The sequence below is a fragment of the Colletotrichum godetiae genome, assembly GCF_030913485.1.
Source record: "Colletotrichum godetiae strain CBS 193.32 chromosome Unknown BDP55scaffold_5, whole genome shotgun sequence".
In the NCBI taxonomy this organism is placed as follows: domain Eukaryota; kingdom Fungi; phylum Ascomycota; class Sordariomycetes; order Glomerellales; family Glomerellaceae; genus Colletotrichum; species Colletotrichum godetiae.
The window spans coordinates 1,438,457-1,458,190 of NW_026851253.1; the positions used below are offsets into that span (position 1 = coordinate 1,438,457).

General features: G+C 39.9%; 1 protein-coding gene across 1 annotated transcript; it reads left to right on the plus strand.

Annotated features, from left to right (window-relative positions):
* The first annotated feature begins 92 nt into the window (after positions 1 to 92).
* BDP55DRAFT_316401 (uncharacterized protein) lies at positions 93 to 887 on the plus strand. The gene is made up of 2 exons (XM_060566730.1): positions 93 to 513; positions 572 to 887. The coding sequence occupies exons 1-2, from the start codon at positions 348 to 350 to the stop codon at positions 811 to 813; spliced, it is 408 nt and encodes a 135-aa protein (XP_060434729.1). The 5' UTR covers positions 93 to 347; the 3' UTR covers positions 814 to 887.
* Positions 888 to 19,734: the final 18,847 nt, after the last annotated feature.

Here is a 19,734-nt window from a genome sequence, read left to right on the forward strand (position 1 = left end):
GTTCCCCCCCTTGTCAAACTCCAGTTTTGTTTGCTGACAAACGTCGAGTTGATTACCGAAAGAGGTTTAGTCTCCGCAAGTCATTGAGATGCCAAGACTTCACAGGGCTGGCTTCTCCCGCGGTTTGGGAAGAGAAACGAACGATGTTCTGCCTGTGGTCCAACCAGACGGGGCCGGGTTGTAATGAGACTGTTTTTGGTGGTGTCGACAGTATACGAATACGCAAGACGAAGACCCCTTTGACGTTTTGATGGGCCTGCCGGCTTCCTTTAAAGAGATACTAAGATGCCCCTTTGCTGTTCTCCTGACGGGAAAGACGGCCCAGCAATGCCGCTACATGCTTTAAGATGGCTTCAGCAACTATCGACACGCATATTTTACAACCTGAAGTAAGGCAAAAATGGTCTAACGAGACAGTTCTCCCGTCTGGCACGCTGCCGGCTTTCTTTTCGGGCTGGTCAACATGGCAATACATCGTCACTTTTCTTCTCGGCGTGGTGGTGTACGATCAGGGTACGGACGAACTTAAAGCTCCTCTATGGCAATACATACGAGACTAACATATTGCTAGTGATGTATCTCAAAAGAAAAGGCTCGATTGCCGGACCTACGTTCAAGATCCCCCTCATGGGACCCTTCATCCAGGCTTTGCACCCCAAGTTCGAGGAATACCTTGCGCAATGGGCGAGCGGTCCTCTGAGTTGCGTATCTATCGGATTGGAAGTCCAATTCGACCTCGAGGCAAGGGGCCCGCGCAAGGGCCACTTACAGACCATACTTACAAGATCTACGGTCTACCTAACCTCCAGTTAGAACCTCCTTTTTATACCTTATATAGAAGTTAAATATATATAGATTTTGACCTTTTCGTCACCTATAGTTCGAACCATCCCTGTAATAGGAATATTAATATTGATTAATAGTTAAATCCTACTATTATAGATCAGCAAGATATCTTGTAAATAGAAGAGACGACCTCCTTAAACGGAATACGATAAGAGAATCATACTACTTACCCGACGGAAAGCAGGCGATAAAACATAAATCTTTATAACGGAACGAAATAGAGGAATCATAGCCCTTAATTACCTACGAAAAGTCGACGTCTATCACATTAAAAATAAACTATAATTAAAGGAATTACGAAAAGGCGACTAAGCTACCTACGTCGCCCTTATGCGATTTATCCTATTTAATAATCCATGGGCGGCCCGTATACTAATAAAGGAAAATAAGCAAAATTACTAGATTCGCTAGATTAGTAAATCTACTATAGATCTTAACTATACGACGAAATAGGCCTAATTGGAGGATATAAAAAGGCACCTTAGAACTATAGAAATAAACTTTTAAAGTAATAAGGTATTTAGGTAGGAACTAGACCCCGCTAGTAACTCTAGGCATATTTCTTAGTCGAATCTAAGGAGGTTACCGGGATCGACAGTAATATTACTATTATTAAAACCGACTTTAAGATTCTAAAGTTAAGCTTCCTTTTCTTACTTATACCTACTACCCTTTAGCTATTTTAAAGGAATAAAAGCTAGGCGGAGTTAAGATAAGGAAAGAAGGGATTTAGAAATATCATAACGCTTACCCCGTAAAAGGGTATAAAGTACTTAATTCTTTAAATTATATATCCTTACCGAGCTATAAAGATAAAGAAAGAGCCTATTACCTTAATTAGCACAGGAGAAAGTTAAGAAGACGTCTAAGGAAAGAATATAAAAAGAGGGCCACCGGAAGACCTCTCTTATATAATAAGGTACGTTATAAGAAAAGAAAACCGTTAATAAAAAATATAATAGCTAATTTAAAAGACTAAAAGTAGATAATAACGAGGCTTACTATAAGGAGGTTAGAGGCCGTAGGAAGCTCCTAGACCCCAATAAACATAGTAAGCAACAATAGTACGCTATTACCATAATTAATAAGTAGATCTAATATATCCCTATTAAGATTAAATATACCGGCCCCTATAAATAGAAGCATAAGCTAAAGGATAATAGGGGGCGAGTCAGTATACAGAACGTATAAAAGGACTCCTATCCTAGAAGATTAGGTTGAGATTAATCTAGAATATTAGGGGAAATAGTTATATCGAGATTTAGACCACCTTAATAGCAAGTAAATTAATGCGGCGTTAGTCTTTATTATGGAAATATATACCCATAAAGGGCTCAAAAAGTAACCTTTATTCTACAGAGTTATAGATAACCTAGGCAACTAGAAAGATGAATAGTTTACTAATATTAATCCCGGTATCGTTAAAGAGGTGAATAGATTCCTTTATTACTAAGGCGTTCTGCTAGCCTAAGGGGTAAAGCAAAAGGCCTATAAAATACTCGTAGCGATAGTAGCTATAAAGGACTTCACGCCATAGGACTAGAATTAGATCGATAAAATAGTATTAAAATATAAAGAATTCAGTAAACAAATGAACTAACTAGACTTTTTACTAAAGATTATTAACGGTAATATTACGGTACTTAATCTAGTATAAATAAGGGGGATTATACCGGAGGCGCATTAGATAACGATTCTGCCTATTACGGTAACGACCTTAATAATAATATTAATCTAAAGATTAATCCTAAGTACCTAATAAAGTATAAGGTCGATAATATAGATATTACTTAATTATACTGCCGTATAAGAAGCACATAAAGAGAACGATCTAGCGGTAACTAATATAAGATAGTTTATTAACCTAAAGAAGATCTTTTTAAAAAAGAAATTATACTTAGGGGGGAGATATAAGGTCCTATAAGAAACCTTTATAATATTCTACAATTACTACGAAAAAGTCGGTATCCGAGAATACTAATATTATTTAGTAATTAATATTATATTAATAAGGAAAGCTACTAAGTACTATTATTAAACGGTGCGTAATATTGATCGAACTGACTTTCTTAGTATCGTTGATATAATCTGAAGTTAATTCGAGACCTAAGATAGGAGCCTTAAGCTCCTCTCGGAGCTGAGGGCATTATTATTTAGCTTTATAGCTAGAATAATAGAAGGAAAATCGAAAATTAAGATCTTTAAGGAGCTTATCAATAAGATTAATAAACTGGTAAGGACGTAGCTAAATGAGGGGACTAATAAGCAAAAGGTCGGTTATTTATATATAGTAATATAGAGGGTATTAGAGATAAAGATGATTTTATATTAACCGCCTAAGGATTACGAAATACTATACTCGAGATTAAGGTCTAGCTTTAATATCGAAGCTAGGATGCTAAATTAGACTTACCTCTAATTTTATAAAGGCCCTTATTAATAATACTAGGTAGACCGCACATATAATAATAAAGAAAGAGAGATAAGGTATAGTAACCGCTAGAGGGGAAGAACAGACTCCTTAGGGGGGCGCTAGTCTAACACTAACCAAGTACTACAGAAAGGAAAGTGCTTTATATATAAAAAAGAGGGTTATTAGTTAAATAACTACTCTAATAAAGAACGTACTAAGTCGTACGATTAATATAAAAAAATAAAGGGTATATAAGGCAAGACGGGCTGTAATTAATTTAACTAATTCTTAATAGTCTATAAGGACTATCTAATAAACGTAATTAAGTTATTTAAGAGCAAGGAAGATCTTACTTTATATATTTAAGACCTCGACTTTAATAAAGTTAACAATGTTACCTATTCTTTCTTTACCTTATTAACCTTAAGAGGATATATGATACTAAATAAATAAAGAGCGGTATAAGCCCTAAATAAGTAGGCTTTCCTTTATAGTTGGTAAGGGAAGGTCTTTTAATTAACAATAACGTTTAATAATACGGGGGACACGAATATTAATATTATAGCTATAGCTTATACTAAGGTTAAAAGGCCTAAGGAGAAAAAGAGAACGATGGACTTATAAGTACGTAATTTATACTTATTAGGAGGGTTTTATAGTAATCTAGTATAAGTATTCTATATTAGCGAAAGGTATAGCTCGGAAACCTTCTATAGGATTATTCTAGATACCGGGGTATTATAATGGTCGACGGGGGGTAAGGGATAATTCTACATACTCCAAAAGATCTTACTAGTGACCCTTAATATTATAAATACGGGTATTACGAGGATTAGTTTCGGCCTAAAGGAAGAGATAAGTACCTTAGGTATTATGGATGTAAATATATGATTTGGAACGATGATTTTCTATATTTTACCCGTCAATATACTATTCTTCTTATACCTAAACGATATGGATAAATTGGGTATTATATTTAATAATATAAAGAATAGAATATCTAATAGAAAGTACTCTAAGCTCGTCGATCGATAATAGGGGTATTGTTACGATTTCTTGTAAATGTTAGGGAGATTTCACCGTGATTTCTCCGCCACTATAGTGAAAGACCTTACGGTAAAACCCGCGAGAATTCACCAGGAATTCTTAGCAAAAGGCTACTAGATATCATGGAGATTTCCCCGGGATTTCCTTATGAAATCTTAAGGTATTTCTTAGAGATTTTACTGCGGAGGTATAATGAAATCTTAAAAGGGACATCTCAATATTATTACTATTTCACCGCATATAAAGCGTAACAATTAGTAATACAACCTCTTTTCTAATAAAATGAGCAGTTGCTTACTTATGGAAGAAACGAGCTAAATAAGCGTTAACTCCTTTTATACTAATAGGCTAGCTAAACAAGCGTTGATCCTATTATAGGAATAGGCAAGCTAAGTAAGCGTCGACCCTATTTATAATAAAATCATGATGAATAAACGCCGATAACGACGTTAACTTACTTTAGGAATTCAGGGACATTCCAATCCTAGAGAACCAGGATCGAGCCGCCTAGCTAATTGCAGCTTATATGTCGAATTACGACCGCCTTAAGTCTATTAATAAGCCGAATTACCGGGTTACTCTAATCTTATAAATTGCAAGAGCCGTACTAATCACGTAAAACCCCGGCTGGTAAATCGATAGATCCGCATACCCGTCTTCCTAGTAATAATAGGGACGATTCCGGGCAGTATTCACTATGTAGCTAAATAGGGAACCGGTTTACCGAGATCGTATTGTTCCTCATTTATAAAATCAGCTACCGCTAAAATAGCTTATCTTTATAGAATCGATAAATATAGCGGAAGAAATCCTATCGTACTAGATTCCCCCGGACTTAAGGCCATTATTAGAGGAGATAAAACTTCCCTCTTCCCCGCTATTACCGGATCCAGAGCCTCTTCCCGCTTTCAAGGAATAATTAGTGTCTAAAGGAAAGTAACTAGAGTAAAAAGTCTCCTTCGTAATAAAGCCTTTTGACGAATAATACCTTGCTATAGATAGAAGTAAAGGTTTCCCCGTAAAGTCTAAAAACTTCGACTATTTAGGTAATAGCTAATTAGCTTACCCCGGCTTTAATAATACCCCGCTAGATAAAACCTCTTATCTATGCTGGTAAACGTTATGTTAAAACTATATACCGTGCGATCGTGGGTACTGCGGACGGTAGTATATTTCCCGTAGTACGCTACACCATCCCGGGTCTCGGTATCCTATTTGCTCCAATTAGGAGAACTCTTTCTTGGATAATAAACCTTATGCTATATAATCGGGTTTAATATACGAAAGCTCTTACCTCGGTTATACGGATAACAACTTTCCCGGACCTCCTCCGCCGCTAGGTAACTAGAATGACCCCGAATAGAAAGGCATTAACCCGGATGATGAAGACGATAAGGACTATGGTCCAGCAACGGACTTCTACCCGCAGAGGGTCACGTTCAACGCCAAGGAAATTGGCTAGTTTAAACCCTCTTCAAAATATACCGAAACCCGAGACATACGAATAGAGGGCACTAAGAACATCTAGATAAACGTTAACCGATTTATTAACGTATTTTAGCACTACGCCGCACAATCCCAGCAACATTATAAAGCTACCGTTCTGAACTTATACAAATGCCTTCTAGGGGCATCACTGGATTAGTACATTAGAAATATTATGCCGGACATCCAGTATAAATTACGCGATATCAGCCACGGACTTAACCGATAGTCCTAGTATTTACGCGAGCGGTTCAAGATACTGCATTCCATCGCCCAGGCACAACTCAACCGCTTATATTACACTTTAGAAGATATGCGTAATAATAAAGACCTCCGTTATTTCGCTACTAGAGTTAGCTAACTGGCCATCGCAGCCGACCACCTACCTAAACAAATCTCTAGACTAATTTATGACCGGATTAACGTAAACCTTATAGCGGGTAGACCAAGACTTAACAAGTTTACCAACCGTAGCGCTTAGTTTAATGACCTAGTTAATTACTAAGAAGGCTAGCGCCGAAACGTTTATTGCGGTTGGAAATCTTAGCTCAAAACCGCTTCGATTATAGACTCGACTGGACGGAAATAGTACCCTTTAAGGTCTACACTTCAAAAATCATTATTCTAAAAGGATAGTATTAACTAGGTAGACTCGCTACCGTAGCAGACTAAACCATTGGATAAAACCACCGTTGTAGGGCCGCTTAAGCCGTAGAATAGCTCACTATAGCGACCTATGGACAGTAACCACCGTAGAGAGCGTAGATATTGTTAGTAGAAGGATAACCCTAACTAAAGTAACCGTAATAAACTAATAAACAGCGAATCTAACCGTCCAAATCAGGTTAATTAATGGCGATTAGTATATAAGTACTAAAAGGACGGAACTAACTTAGTGTAGGAAATCTATATATAAAATAAAGACGGTATAATCAACTAGGACGTCTAATAGTAAATATAAAACGAAGGATACTATATTATTAATATTTATACTATAGAATTGTTAGTATCCTCTATAGAAATATCCGATAGCTAACCCGAAGAGTCGGATAGTACTGAAGAAGTTAATATCCTTAATGACGAGACCGTCCTATCCGATCACTAGTATATTCTGGGATATGATGATGTCTATTTTATTTCGTTAAGCTGCTGTATATACTACGTAAAACTACCGCGCACTAAGCAAATATAACGCATATACTGCTCGACTTATTAGAATACGAAATTAAAAAACCTTAATAATATCTACTAATTCGAAAGTCTGCTATAGGAAACGGCTAATCCTTATTTAGTACTATGTAACTTCTACTATATATGAATAGCCGTTGCCTTTAGAGCTAACGGTCTGTAAGAACAAGCCTGCGTGGATAGCGGAGCTAGTAGAGTAGCTATTAGAAAAGATATTCTCTGCTAAATCCCCGGCTATATAATTGATTAAACCGTTAAGTAGACTTTAATGGGTATAGGATACGTTAAAACCATAGGATAGGCCATATTTGACTTATATATAACGGGTACCATTAATAATAAACCTTACTCCGCCGTTCTATATATAGGAGTATAGGTCTTAAGATACCTTTAAGCCGGTATCTTAATAGGTTAGGAGTTTAACGTTCCAAATAAGGTAGATATCCTTAACTTAGAAAGAAAAATCTGTATCGGAAGCTATAAAAACCTAGAAATTCTTATGGTAATATATTCTAAGAGATCACTATGCAAACACAAGGTTAGATCCGCCGTTAATATAGTAATCCCATTACTATAGCACGCCATGGTACCTATTTTAATAGTAAAAGGTTTAAAACTTATTTGCTGCTGTTTAGACCCGAAACCGGCAGTAATATTAACTGTCTAATAGGTCATAGTCCAGTAGTATATATCGAGAATCAGTCTTTTCGAAAGCCGCTTCGCCTTTATTAAAACGAAGTAATAAGAACTTTATAACCGCTAGACGGTAATATTACCCAAAGAATATTACTTATAGACGTGATTTCTAACTTATAAAACACTACTATTAATACCGAAGATAATTAAAACGAGGAATAAGGACTTTATTATAACTATTTAACTACCGAATTAAAGATAGGCATTAAGTAAAACAAGGACTACGAATCGATTAAAACTCCGGAAGGAGTAACCATTTTCAACCGTAACGAATCATTTGTTAAGAAGCTTATTACCATTATTATAGACTTCCTATCTATATAGAAACTCACCGGTCTAATTAAAGTAAGGCCGGAAGAAAAAATAACGATACTACTGATTCTGAACTATTACGAATATAACGTCGGTTAACGCGTATTCCCGTAGGGTATTGACGACTAACGTTTTATTGACGATAAAATAGATAATATGTACGCTAGAAGTTAAGCTAAATAGGTTGACTTTTTAATGCCGTTTAGCGTACCCCTTTTTATAGTATAGAGAATGGTAAATGGTAAATGTAAGGGCCGTATAGTCGTAGACCTTAGAGCGCTAAATAAGGTCACTATACCCGACGTATACTTACTACTATTGTAATCGGAAGTTATCTGTAAGGTGCGTGGTAAAGTTTTTATAATTAAAGTAGATACCCGGATGTTCTTCTATTAATTCCTGGTTAAAAAGGAGTATTAAGAACGATTAACTATGGTAAGCTATCGTGGCTAAGAAATGTCCACCGTAGCCCTAATGGGATTTCGTAATTCACCGGCGTATGCCTAGCGATTCATCGATAAATTACTCCGTGATCATACCGAGTATACATGGGCATTTATCAACGACATCGTCATTACCTCCGATACGGAAGAAGAATATACCAAATATTTACGTACTATTTTTAACGTTCTTAAAAAAAGAAACGTTACCTTCTTGCTAGATAAGTTTTTCTTTAGATTTCCGTCCATAAAACTACTAGGTTTTAATATCGATATATTTAAACTATAGAATACTGAGGACCGCATTAGAGCCTTAAAACTTATCCGCTTCCTAATAAACCTTTCAGCGTTAGAAAAATAGATTAGCTCCACGGGATATCTCCGCCATCTCATACTACGTTATGCTTCACGAATCGATGCTCTGTAATGGCGAAAGACAAGCCTATTAGTATAAAGTAGAAAAGAAGGAAAGGTTCAGGGAGCAGTACGGAAACACTTCTATAATACCGCTAATATCGACGGTATTCCGTAAAAGAAAGCCGTATTTAAAGACGTAAAAGCCGTGCTAATAAATTCGTTAGCCTTATTCTACCACGACCCATACTGTACGCTCTTTATACAGCTAGACGCTTTACATAAAAGAGGCTACGGCGCTATGGCCTTCTATTTGCGCACCGGAACCGAGTAGGTACTAGGTACTCCTATACTGCGGATATCGGTTGAACCTATCCTTTACCTTAGTAAAGTTCTTAATTCCGTAAAAAAGAAATACTAGCTAACAGAACTAGAAGTCGCATACCTTGTATAGGTAATAAAGAAGACCTGTATAATAATATAATCTTCTAGACAAAACCCTACCTTTATCCTAACGGACCATGCATTAACGGCCAGCGCAATGACATAAACAACGCTCCGAACTACAGACAGTAAATAAGCTAACTTACGGTTAGTTCTCGTAGCCGAATACTTATCCGGTTTCTCGCTTAAATATATCTATATTCCTAGAATAAATAATATCATCCCCGATATACTCTCGTAAATTCTATCCGGAAATAAAGAAACCGATTTAACTACTATGGGTAAACTCGATAATATTTAGTAAGATAAGCTTATCTATTAGTCTACCGACGTTAGTATTTCTCCCGATATAAGACGGCGAATTCGCTATAGATATAGGAACGTACTAAATTAGAAATAATATAGGGATATACTATGAAGCGCGGACCTAGACTTCACCTTACCGTTCGACCTTAACTAAGGCCTATTCTATTTCATTAAATATAGCGGTAAAAGAAAGCTATATATTCCTAATAATATAGCTAACGAACTTATCGCCGCTGCTTATAACGAAAACCAGTATTATGGAGATAAACGAGTATAGTATGAGTTATAAGATAAGTTTATTATACCGAACTTAATGTCTAAAATCAGAAAATATTGCCGCTATTATCCTGTTTACGGCCCGTTAGGAAAAGAGAAAGGAAAGCCGATAAGGGCCTTATAACCTATTCTTACACCGGTAATTCCTTTTTATATAATTACTATAGACTTCGTTATAGGATTACCCGAGGTCTTAACGGATAACTCCCTTTAGAAACTGTAAAACTTCCCGTTCTACGATTACGTTCTTATAGTGACCGATAAGTTTTTTAAATCTATTATAATTATACCAGGTCATACCACGTACACAGCTTTAGACTAGTCCGTCAGCCTTCTCTAAATACTACGACTTTATAATTAGGGAATCCCTAAAAATATTATTTTTAATAAAGATCCGAAGTTTCTCTCTAACTTTTGGTAAAATATATGGAAAGAACTTAATATATCACTAAAGTTCTTAATAGTATATCATCTATAAACCGACGGATAGTTAAAAAGAACAAACTAAACTGTAGAATCCGCCCTCCGAGCATGGTGCATGACTTTTCCGGATAAGAACTGGTTATATAGAGTAATCCCTATGTAATTTAGCCTAAATAATAGTTATTCGTCTATAATTAAGTACGTTCCGAACGAGATACTATACGGCTTTAAGACCAACGGCCTAATAAGTCTACTTGCGGTAATAAACAACAAGATTAAGCGCGATATATTCCAGGAGGAAGCAAAACTTTCTATCGTAGAGGGGCAGATATATATAAAAGATATGTTCGATAAGGGTTACCGATATATAGTTTTTGCCCCTGGCGATTTTGTGCACCTATATCTAGGTAAAGGATATAAGCTTCCGGGAAATCCGTCTAGAAAAGTCTCCCCGCAGTACATTAAGCCGATTAAAGTCCTAGAATAAGTCGGACCGTTAGTATACCGCCTCGACCTACTACTAACCATAAACGTTCATCTAGTAATATCTATAGTATACCTTATTCTAGCCTAAGATCCGCAGACCGATCTTTTTAACCGCACCGCTCTCCTAGCAATACCGGTAGATATAGACGACCCGCGCTAAGCGGAATAGAGGGACTAGTATAGTCATTATAAAGTTAAACGGATCCTAGATAAATGTACCTAAAGGCGCGGACCCGGATTAAATAAGATTCAGTACCTTATCAAGTAGAAGGATTACCTATATTTCTATAACGTATAGATGGACGCTAACGCCATAGAGTCGACCAAATTAGTGGAAGCTTTCGAGCAACAGCTGGCAGAGGCTACCGATAAGCGTGCATCAAACTACCTAGTTTATATCCCCGCCGTAGTACAGCCTATAGCAAAAGAACCAGGTGAACTACCTGTAATACCTTAAAGGCGGCGCGGCAGGCCTTGTAAATAAAAGGGTATAGTCCACTTATACCGAGTAAAAAGGGTTTTACTACGGCAAGACCAGGATAATTCCCTTATAATATCATAGGGAAATCAAAAAGTAACCACAGCGTACGTTCCTAACTAAGGAGGGGTAATTATTGAAGAAAGTCCCCGCCGTTCACGACGATTGGCCGCCAGCCAATGAGCTTTCACTAATGACATAACGGCCTTTCGTCGCCTTAATACCAGCGAACAAGGTATTAAGGAGATTATTCACCCTTATAAAAATACATAGCTCTTACTTAAGATCGGACGGTCGTTAACCTATATTTAAAATCGAGGGACCGCCCTAGGCAACCAACCTTCTATTATAATTATATTTCTATCGCCTACTTTCCCGTATTTATATTTCACAACCTACCTATCATATACCCTACTTTACTTTCCAGTATCCGTGATTTCACTACGAAATTACACTAAGCTTCATTCTGCTAAAGGCATTTCTATGTCTTTAGCTAGGGTGTTCTACCTAGTCCTTAATATCACTAGCGAACACCGCTCCTGCAACTACTGGTTCTGTAAATACTGCTACATTGCCTACTAGAACGGACGCCAGCCAAATGATCTCACTTTTGACGGCTACTTCCGAGCAATTTGTATCTACGGCGGTGAAGAGTTATTGAACTCCAACCTTAAGTTAGGTAAGAAGGTATATTAGACTCTTCTCTAGAATCCAGTACTCGCGCATCGGCTGCAAGATCTCGCCATTATTAAGGGGTATCTACGCCCTTAGGAAAACACCTTTAAGACCACAATCTTCTGGAATTAGGTAACATTTTCGTAGACCACTGACGAGGAGGAAGCCCGCAAGATCTTCCGCCTTAACGCATAGCCTCCTATCGCTCACCATAATGTACCGTTTAACGAAGGTTAGGCCCAGTGTCCTACACCTTGGACCCCTACGCTAATCCCGGGTAACGATTTTTACCAAAATATCCCCGTAAATGTCGAAGATATAGCTAATATCTTTAAGCACGACTCTCAAACCTCCAACGATTCCGCTCACTCTAACGACGAATCCATAATCATGCCTAGCAGCCAGCCCCGCAACAACCAAGGACAATTTATCTAGACTCCTAGCATGCGTAAGATAAACCGCCTAGTTACCCCGGTATCGTATGCTAACCGTACGTCCGGTACTATAAGCGCCGCTAAGGAGCGTAGGATAGTTAGAAAAGCCTATAAAGGCTTGGAGTTTGTTAAGGTCGTGCGCGGCCTGGCCGAGGACTATATCCGTAGCGATATGAAGAAAGAGGAGTTCTGTAAGGCGATAACGACCACCTACACCTAGTACCTAAATATATATGCCTACCTAAAGGAGGTATTCGACATGCTCATTCCCAACCTCGCCATAAGTAGCTCGGAGATCGTACTATGCCGAATTAACGATGTAGTCAACGAGACCTATCTTTTAATTACCAACAAGCGCAGCGTCATCGAGCTCTCCGATGACGATGAAGCCATCGAAACCCCGACTAAGGTACGCTGTACGCTATATAAGGATAAACTCACCGCACGTAACCCGTTCGTAGCCGCCTGCGCTACTTCTGCAAATACCCAGTCCAGTAAGACCCCTGCCTTTGTTATAGTATTTTAGGACCGTATTACGTACCTTATAAATGACCGTACGTTCTACAAGTATGTGTCTAAACAGCTTTTCGCTAGCCTCCCCGATGCTAGTCCGGTCGACGTGATTAACTGGAGCCCTAGCCTTTATGCGTTCATTTATAAGGGAGAGGGAATTATTGATGTTCCCTGCGTAATCGCTATTCTCCGTACCATTATCGGTTTACTAGTGGCCGATAACGAACTTATAAGCAGACTTCCCTTAAACTAGATTCTTTATAATCTAAAGATCTTGGTGAATACCGCTCGTTTTACTAAGATGGACGCCGAAGCTCGTAAAAGCTATACTACGGCTTACGAAACCGCCCTTGTCGATGTAATTAAGAATAGATCGGCTAAAGACCTTTGTCTTACCGCCGGTGCCGCCTATATATATGCGTAGCGTTATAGCTAGTCCCAGCTCTTTAACTTGAACCTGGACAAGCTCGTCGAGTATATTAATAAAAAGGAACTTACTCTAGCTCACGTTGGCGCTCTACTTAATATTGATGATATCGACATAATTAATGACGCTAGATAGGCGGTAGTAACACCCAACCTATGCCTCGGCTGAGAATATGCGGAGGAACTATAGTAGCATAGTTAGTACTATTTCTAATCATATTAAGTAGCCGGTAGATTGATAAATCAAGGTTTTCGTTTAACTAAGTAACTGTCTGTTCCGTTTAATCTCCTGTTTATATATGTAACTTCCTTATGATTTCAATATATTATAAGTAAATAATTTATAAAGCATAACTAATATACTTCCGCTATCTTATAAATTTCGTAGACGAAATGGTTTTCCTTGGTGAGGGGCATTTATTACGATTTCTTATAGATATTAAGGAGATTTCACCGTAATTTCTCTACCACTATGGTAAAAGACCTTATAGTGAAACCCGTAAGAATTCACCAGGAATTCTCGGCAAAAGGCCACTAAATATCACGGAGATTTCCCTAGGATTTCCCTGTGAAATCTCAAGGTATTTCTTAGAGATTTCACTGCGGAGGTATAGTGAAATCTTAAAAGGGACATCTCAATATTATTACTATTTCACCGCACATAAAGCGTAACAGGTATGCGTTTATAAAGCTTGAACTAAACGTTAAGTTTATTAATTACTTAATAGAAAGTGAACTTAAGTAACTATATTAACGATTCGGCTATCCGTCGGCGATAAGACTATATAATTTCCTTAAATATTTAGGGAACGATATGGAAATAAGGGCTCTAGAGTAATTAACGATAGTGTACTACTAGTGCCAAATAAACGCCTAGAGCCCGTATAGATTCAAGTTCAAATTACATAACGACCTTAACTTTAATTAGGAAATCGTTATTAATATCTTTTATTTGAATAGTCGACTAGTATTCTATATAATCGATAAAGCCATATTATTCTAAGGAGGCTAATTCCTTTAAGATATATAAGCCAAGACTATATAGGTAACGTTAAAGCGCTATTGGATCGATATATATTATGGTCTACTAGACGGCATTAGAACCGATACCGGTACTAGCTTTAAGTCGGTAGAATTTAAGGAAAATATTACTTTGTACAGTATCTAATTAAAAATCGTCCTTATTAAAGTATATTATAATATTAATAAAGTAAAAAGATTATACTAATAGTTAAAAAAAGCTTTTAAAATTATTTAAAAAGAGAGCCCTAGTTTAATAGACAAAGAGTACTTCTAAACGGTATTTAAGTACTATAATAATATTATAGGACCTAAGGGGCTTATTCTAATGCTATTTATGTTTAGAGTATATTTATAAATAACGACGGCCTTACCGCTATTACTAGATATAACCTAGAGGGCGTAAATAATTAAGAAAGTAATAAAGACTCTCTATAAAGCAAATACTAGAAAGTAAATTAATAAAGCTATTACTATACGTAATAGGCCCGACATAAGCCTTAACCTCAACATGCCCCTAAATTCGGAAGTATAGGTATAAAAGGAAACTATAAAATAATAAATAGGCCTATATAAATTAATTTTAATTAATAAATAATCTTATATTGTTGCGAAAGATTAAAACTAACTACTAGAGGTATTAATTACTACGGTACTGTTACGACCCAACACATATGACGAGGCCAGGGTCTCGCCCCACAAGGCCTGCGGCGGCTACCACACCATATATGCGGAGGAACGGATTCAGGGTGACTCCTCTCGGGTCGGAAGAACTATGGACAAGTCACGTGATGATAAGAAGGACCGACGGACGATAAGCGGTCCATGGACAGGACCGACGAGACAAAGGCGGTCCACCCCTGTAGGACCGACATCGTGATATCGGTCCCAACCACAAAGGAACTGTTCAGATAGTATACGGGACTTGTATATAGGATGGACTTGAGCCGGGCTCAAGGACAGACTTTCCATAGCTTCTTCAGCAATCAACTTAGTATCAGATCTTGCGATCACTTTCAGCTATCTTCACTGAGAACCCTTCTGACAAGACTACGATTGATCACCGAAGCCTTACCTACCTCACGACTTACAGACATAGCTTCAGGGAAGCTATCCACGACTACGACACGCTGTTTATTAGTATCGCAGCCTTAACTTCTGCAAACATACTCACTACGACTAGCTGGCCGTAACACTTTGATTGCTCCTGTTCAGTAAGTTCACTCTACGAAAAACTAACCAAACAGTACGAACATGTCGACCGTCAGCAGCAGCGGCACCACGCAGCCCGCGAAGGCAGCTGCGCCAACCATTCAGCAGTTACACGACATGATACTCACTCTCAAGAGTGAGAACGAGCAGCTTCATGCTCAACTCTTGGCACCACGACCTCCTTCTGTGCCTAGAGCCAAGTACCCTGAACCGGAACCCTATGACGGGTCCCCGGACACCCTTCAAGGATTTCTCACACGAACCAGGGCCTACATGCGCTACTACGGAACCTCCTTCTCTACTGAAGCAGATAAGGTTCACTACGCAGCTTCATTCCTTAAGAAGGATGCCCTCGCCTGGTTCGAACCTTCTATGAGAGACCACCTGGAGAACGAACGCAAACTCCAGGATGACGATACGAAGAAGATCTTTGACGACTACGAAGAGTTCGAGAAGAGACTCAAGGAAACCTTCGGCAACCCCGATGAAGAACGAATCGCCGAACGGAAACTCATGACTCTCACTCAAAAAGCCTCAGCCAGCAAGTATGCTTCGGAATTCCGACAGACTACCTCCAAACTTGATTGGGGTAACGATGCACTCATGGCAGCCTTCTATCGCGGCTTGAAAGAGGAAGTCAAAGACGAACTCTCCCGACAGGACCGACCGGACGAACTCCATGAATACATCGACATGACGGTCAAGATCGACAACCGACTCTACGAACGACGCCTTGAACGTAAAGGACAGAACATTTGGGGCAATCGACCCAAACCCAATGTTGGACGCAAGTACAGACCAACAACCACCGCAAGCGGATATCACAGCGGACCTATGGATCTCAGTGTTGCTAAGAAAGAGCAACCCCACCAGAAGAAGGAATTCAAATGCTACAACTGCGACAAAGCCGGACACATGGCAAGAGACTGCCGACAACCTAAGCGTATCCAACACCAACCTGTTCCGGAAAAACGAGCCAATCTCGCGATCAAAGAGGTTCCTCATGTACAACTATCGTGGACAGCCTGCTACGACGACAGCTGTCTCACGCACCAAGACAGCAAGGAACAAACAGGATGGTACCCTAAGAAACCTAAGAACAAAGGTCGATCAGGATACGACACCACACCACCACCAGTCAAGACCCTAGCGGTAGCAAGAAAGGAAGAAATCCCAACCAAGTCCATCTGCATGATGAGACGAGAAGACGGAAACAAAAAACTCATTCGCAAGGTCAAAGAACAACTCGAAGACCTATCACGCGAAGACAGAATCGAAGTCATCAAGAGACCAGACCTTGACTTCGAAGAAGTTGAAGGAAGAATCGACTTCCGAATCAACGAAGAACCACAGGCTGGTTCTAGCAGCTTCGTCTTTGGCGAAGACTCACCTTACGATTCAGACGAATTTCATGAGGTCGCACGACGACATACTCAGACGGAAACCAGTCAAGGATCCTGTCCTAGCATTGACGATACCAGCTCTGAAGAAGATTCCGATGAACCAAGATACAGAAACATCGATCCGCTCGATGACGAACAAACCCTACAGTTCTATGGAACAAGGGAACCCAAGAAAGTGTCAATGACACCCCGAACCAAGAAGGATCACTCTCTACTCGACACCAAGGATGTGTTCCATAAGGAGTTGTTCTGGGCAGAGTGCCTGGACGACAAATGCCTTTGGCACCTATCACCCAAGAAGGACAATCAGTTCTACCCACGAAGACGCGACAACCAACCCATCAAGGACGTCTACGTCGACGACCAATTGCCGAACTGGATGCTCATCCACTTTGACAAAACCGACAGAGCGACCTTCGGACCAGACCCAAGCTTTCCCATGAGTTGCCAACACAACCAGGACATGGACTGGCACGAGTGCAGACACGACCAATGCCAGATCCACTACATCTACAAGACACAAGCATGGAGAGAACGACAAGAACTAGTCGAACAAGAAGACCGACTGAGGAAGAGAATGACAAAAAACTAAGAAAGCCAATCGCGAAGGAACGACGAGAGGCAAACATCAAAGACAAGTTCCTATGCGTAACCAGACAACGCAACGACGCACACCTATTAGTTCCACTCGACATACGTGGACGAAGACTGCGCGCTATAATCGACAGCGGCGCACAAGAAAGTTACATGTCACCAAGAATAGTGAATGAACTCGACATACCATGGGTATGCAAAGATAACCCATACCGACTACAAAACGTAGAAGGAGAAAGAGTTGGCTACGATGAAGGATATGTCCATCGAGAGACCGTACACCTCTCGACAATTATCAACAATCATCAAGAGCAACTACGATACGACATCACGGAGATTGGAGACATCGATGTCATCCTAGGAATCTCGTGGTTACGAAAATACAACCCATGGATAGACTGGACAACTGGCCAAGTTCAGTGGGGAAATTCAGTCACTGAACGACCTAAAAGAAAGGGTTCAAACGAATTCATCGCGACACCTGAAAAACAAAAACGAACACGATATATAGCCTTCATCAAAGCAGTAGAAAATCACAGGAATTTCGCACCGGGCACCGACGATCAGGGATCGCAACGACTCCAGACTATACCCAAGGAGTACCGGAAATACACAAGACTGTTCATGGAACCTGAAGAAACAGGATTACCAGAACACAGCAGCTGGGATATGGAAATCGAACTCAAGGAAGGAACACAACCTGGGTTCTTCCCAATATACCCCATGAATCAAGAGGAACAGGAATACCTCAACGAATACATCGACGAAAAACTCGGTAAGGGACATATTCGACCGTCGAATTCTCCCGCAGGAGCACCCCTATTCTTTGTACCAAAGAAAGGCAAAAAGAAACCAAGACCTGTTATCGATTACAGGAAACTCAACGAAATCACGAAGAAGAATTGCTATCCTCTACCCCTCATCACTGAACTCAGGGACCTATTGCACGGAGCCAGTTGGTTCACTGCAATAGACCTCAAGGAAGCATTCAACCAAATTCGAATCAAAGAAGGAGACGAATGGAAAACGGCGTTCCGAACTCGCAGAGGACTCTTCGAATACCTCGTTATGCCCTTCGGACTCACCAATGCGCCGGCAACCTTTCAAACAATGGTCAACCATGTACTCCGGGAGTACGTTGACATCTTTGTTGTCGTCTATATCGACGACGTCCTCATCTTCTCTCCCGACCTCGAAACACACAAAAAGCATGTCCACATGGTATTTCAGAAACTCCAGGACGCCAAACTATACGCCGAACCCACCAAATGCGAGTTCCACGTACAGAAGGTGGATTTCCTTGGATATACTATTACGCCAGGACAAATTCACATGCAAGCCTCAAAGGTGGAAGCCGTCAAGGACTGGCCTACACCACAGAACGTCAAGGACGTGCAAGGATTCTTAGGATTCGTCAATTTCTATCGACGATTCCTCAAAGACTATGCCAACATTGTCAGACCTCTCAACAACTTAACACGAAAGGATAACCCATTCGTCTGGGACTCCAAGTGTGAAGAGGCGTTTGTCAAAGTCAAGAACATGGTCGTCTCCGAGCCAGTAACTATGATCCCGGACCCCCGAAAACCTTTCGAAGTCGAGACCGACGCCTCGGACTTCGCCATGGGAGCTGTCCTAGGACAACGAGACGAGCAAGGAAAACTTCACCCATGCTGCTTCTACTCCAAATCATTCCATGGAGCAGAGCTGAACTGGCAAATACACGATAAGGAATTGATGGCCATTATCGAAGCATTTCGAGAATGGAGGCCACAGTTATCCGGAACCAAACATGAAGTTACAGTCTATACAGACCACAAGAATCTTGCAAACTTCACGACGAACAAGAACCTGAACAAGCGACAAGTCAGATGGAGCGAATTCCTATCGGAATACAACTTCCGAATCATCTATCGAAAAGGTTCAGAAAACAGTAGAGCAGACGCTCTCAGCAGAAGACCTGACCACGAAGTCACGGTCCCCGAGGAAACACAAGTTATCCTCAAACAAGAAAAGGACGGTAGCCTTGTACCAACTACGAAGCTTCTTATGCTAGCCAGAAAGATCAATACCAGCCCGACTGGAAGAATGACCCCTGAGCTCATCATGGAAATTCATAGTGCACCCGCACATGGCCACCAAGGAGTTACCAAAACATGGAAACGGATTCGACAACACTATGACAAATCCGCTACACGCGCTGAAGTTGCAGACGCAATCAAGGATTGCGCGATCTGCAAGAAAAGCAAGAACAGCCCGCACA

Excerpts from the sequence above, each read along its gene's own strand:
- BDP55DRAFT_316401 (XM_060566730.1), top strand. The coding sequence starts at position 348 with ATGGCTTCAGCAACTATCGACACGCATATTTTACAACCTGAAGTAAGG. Across the intron at positions 514-571 it reads CGTGGTGGTGTACGATCAGG|TGATGTATCTCAAAAGAAAA; the intron begins GTACGGACGAAC and ends ACATATTGCTAG.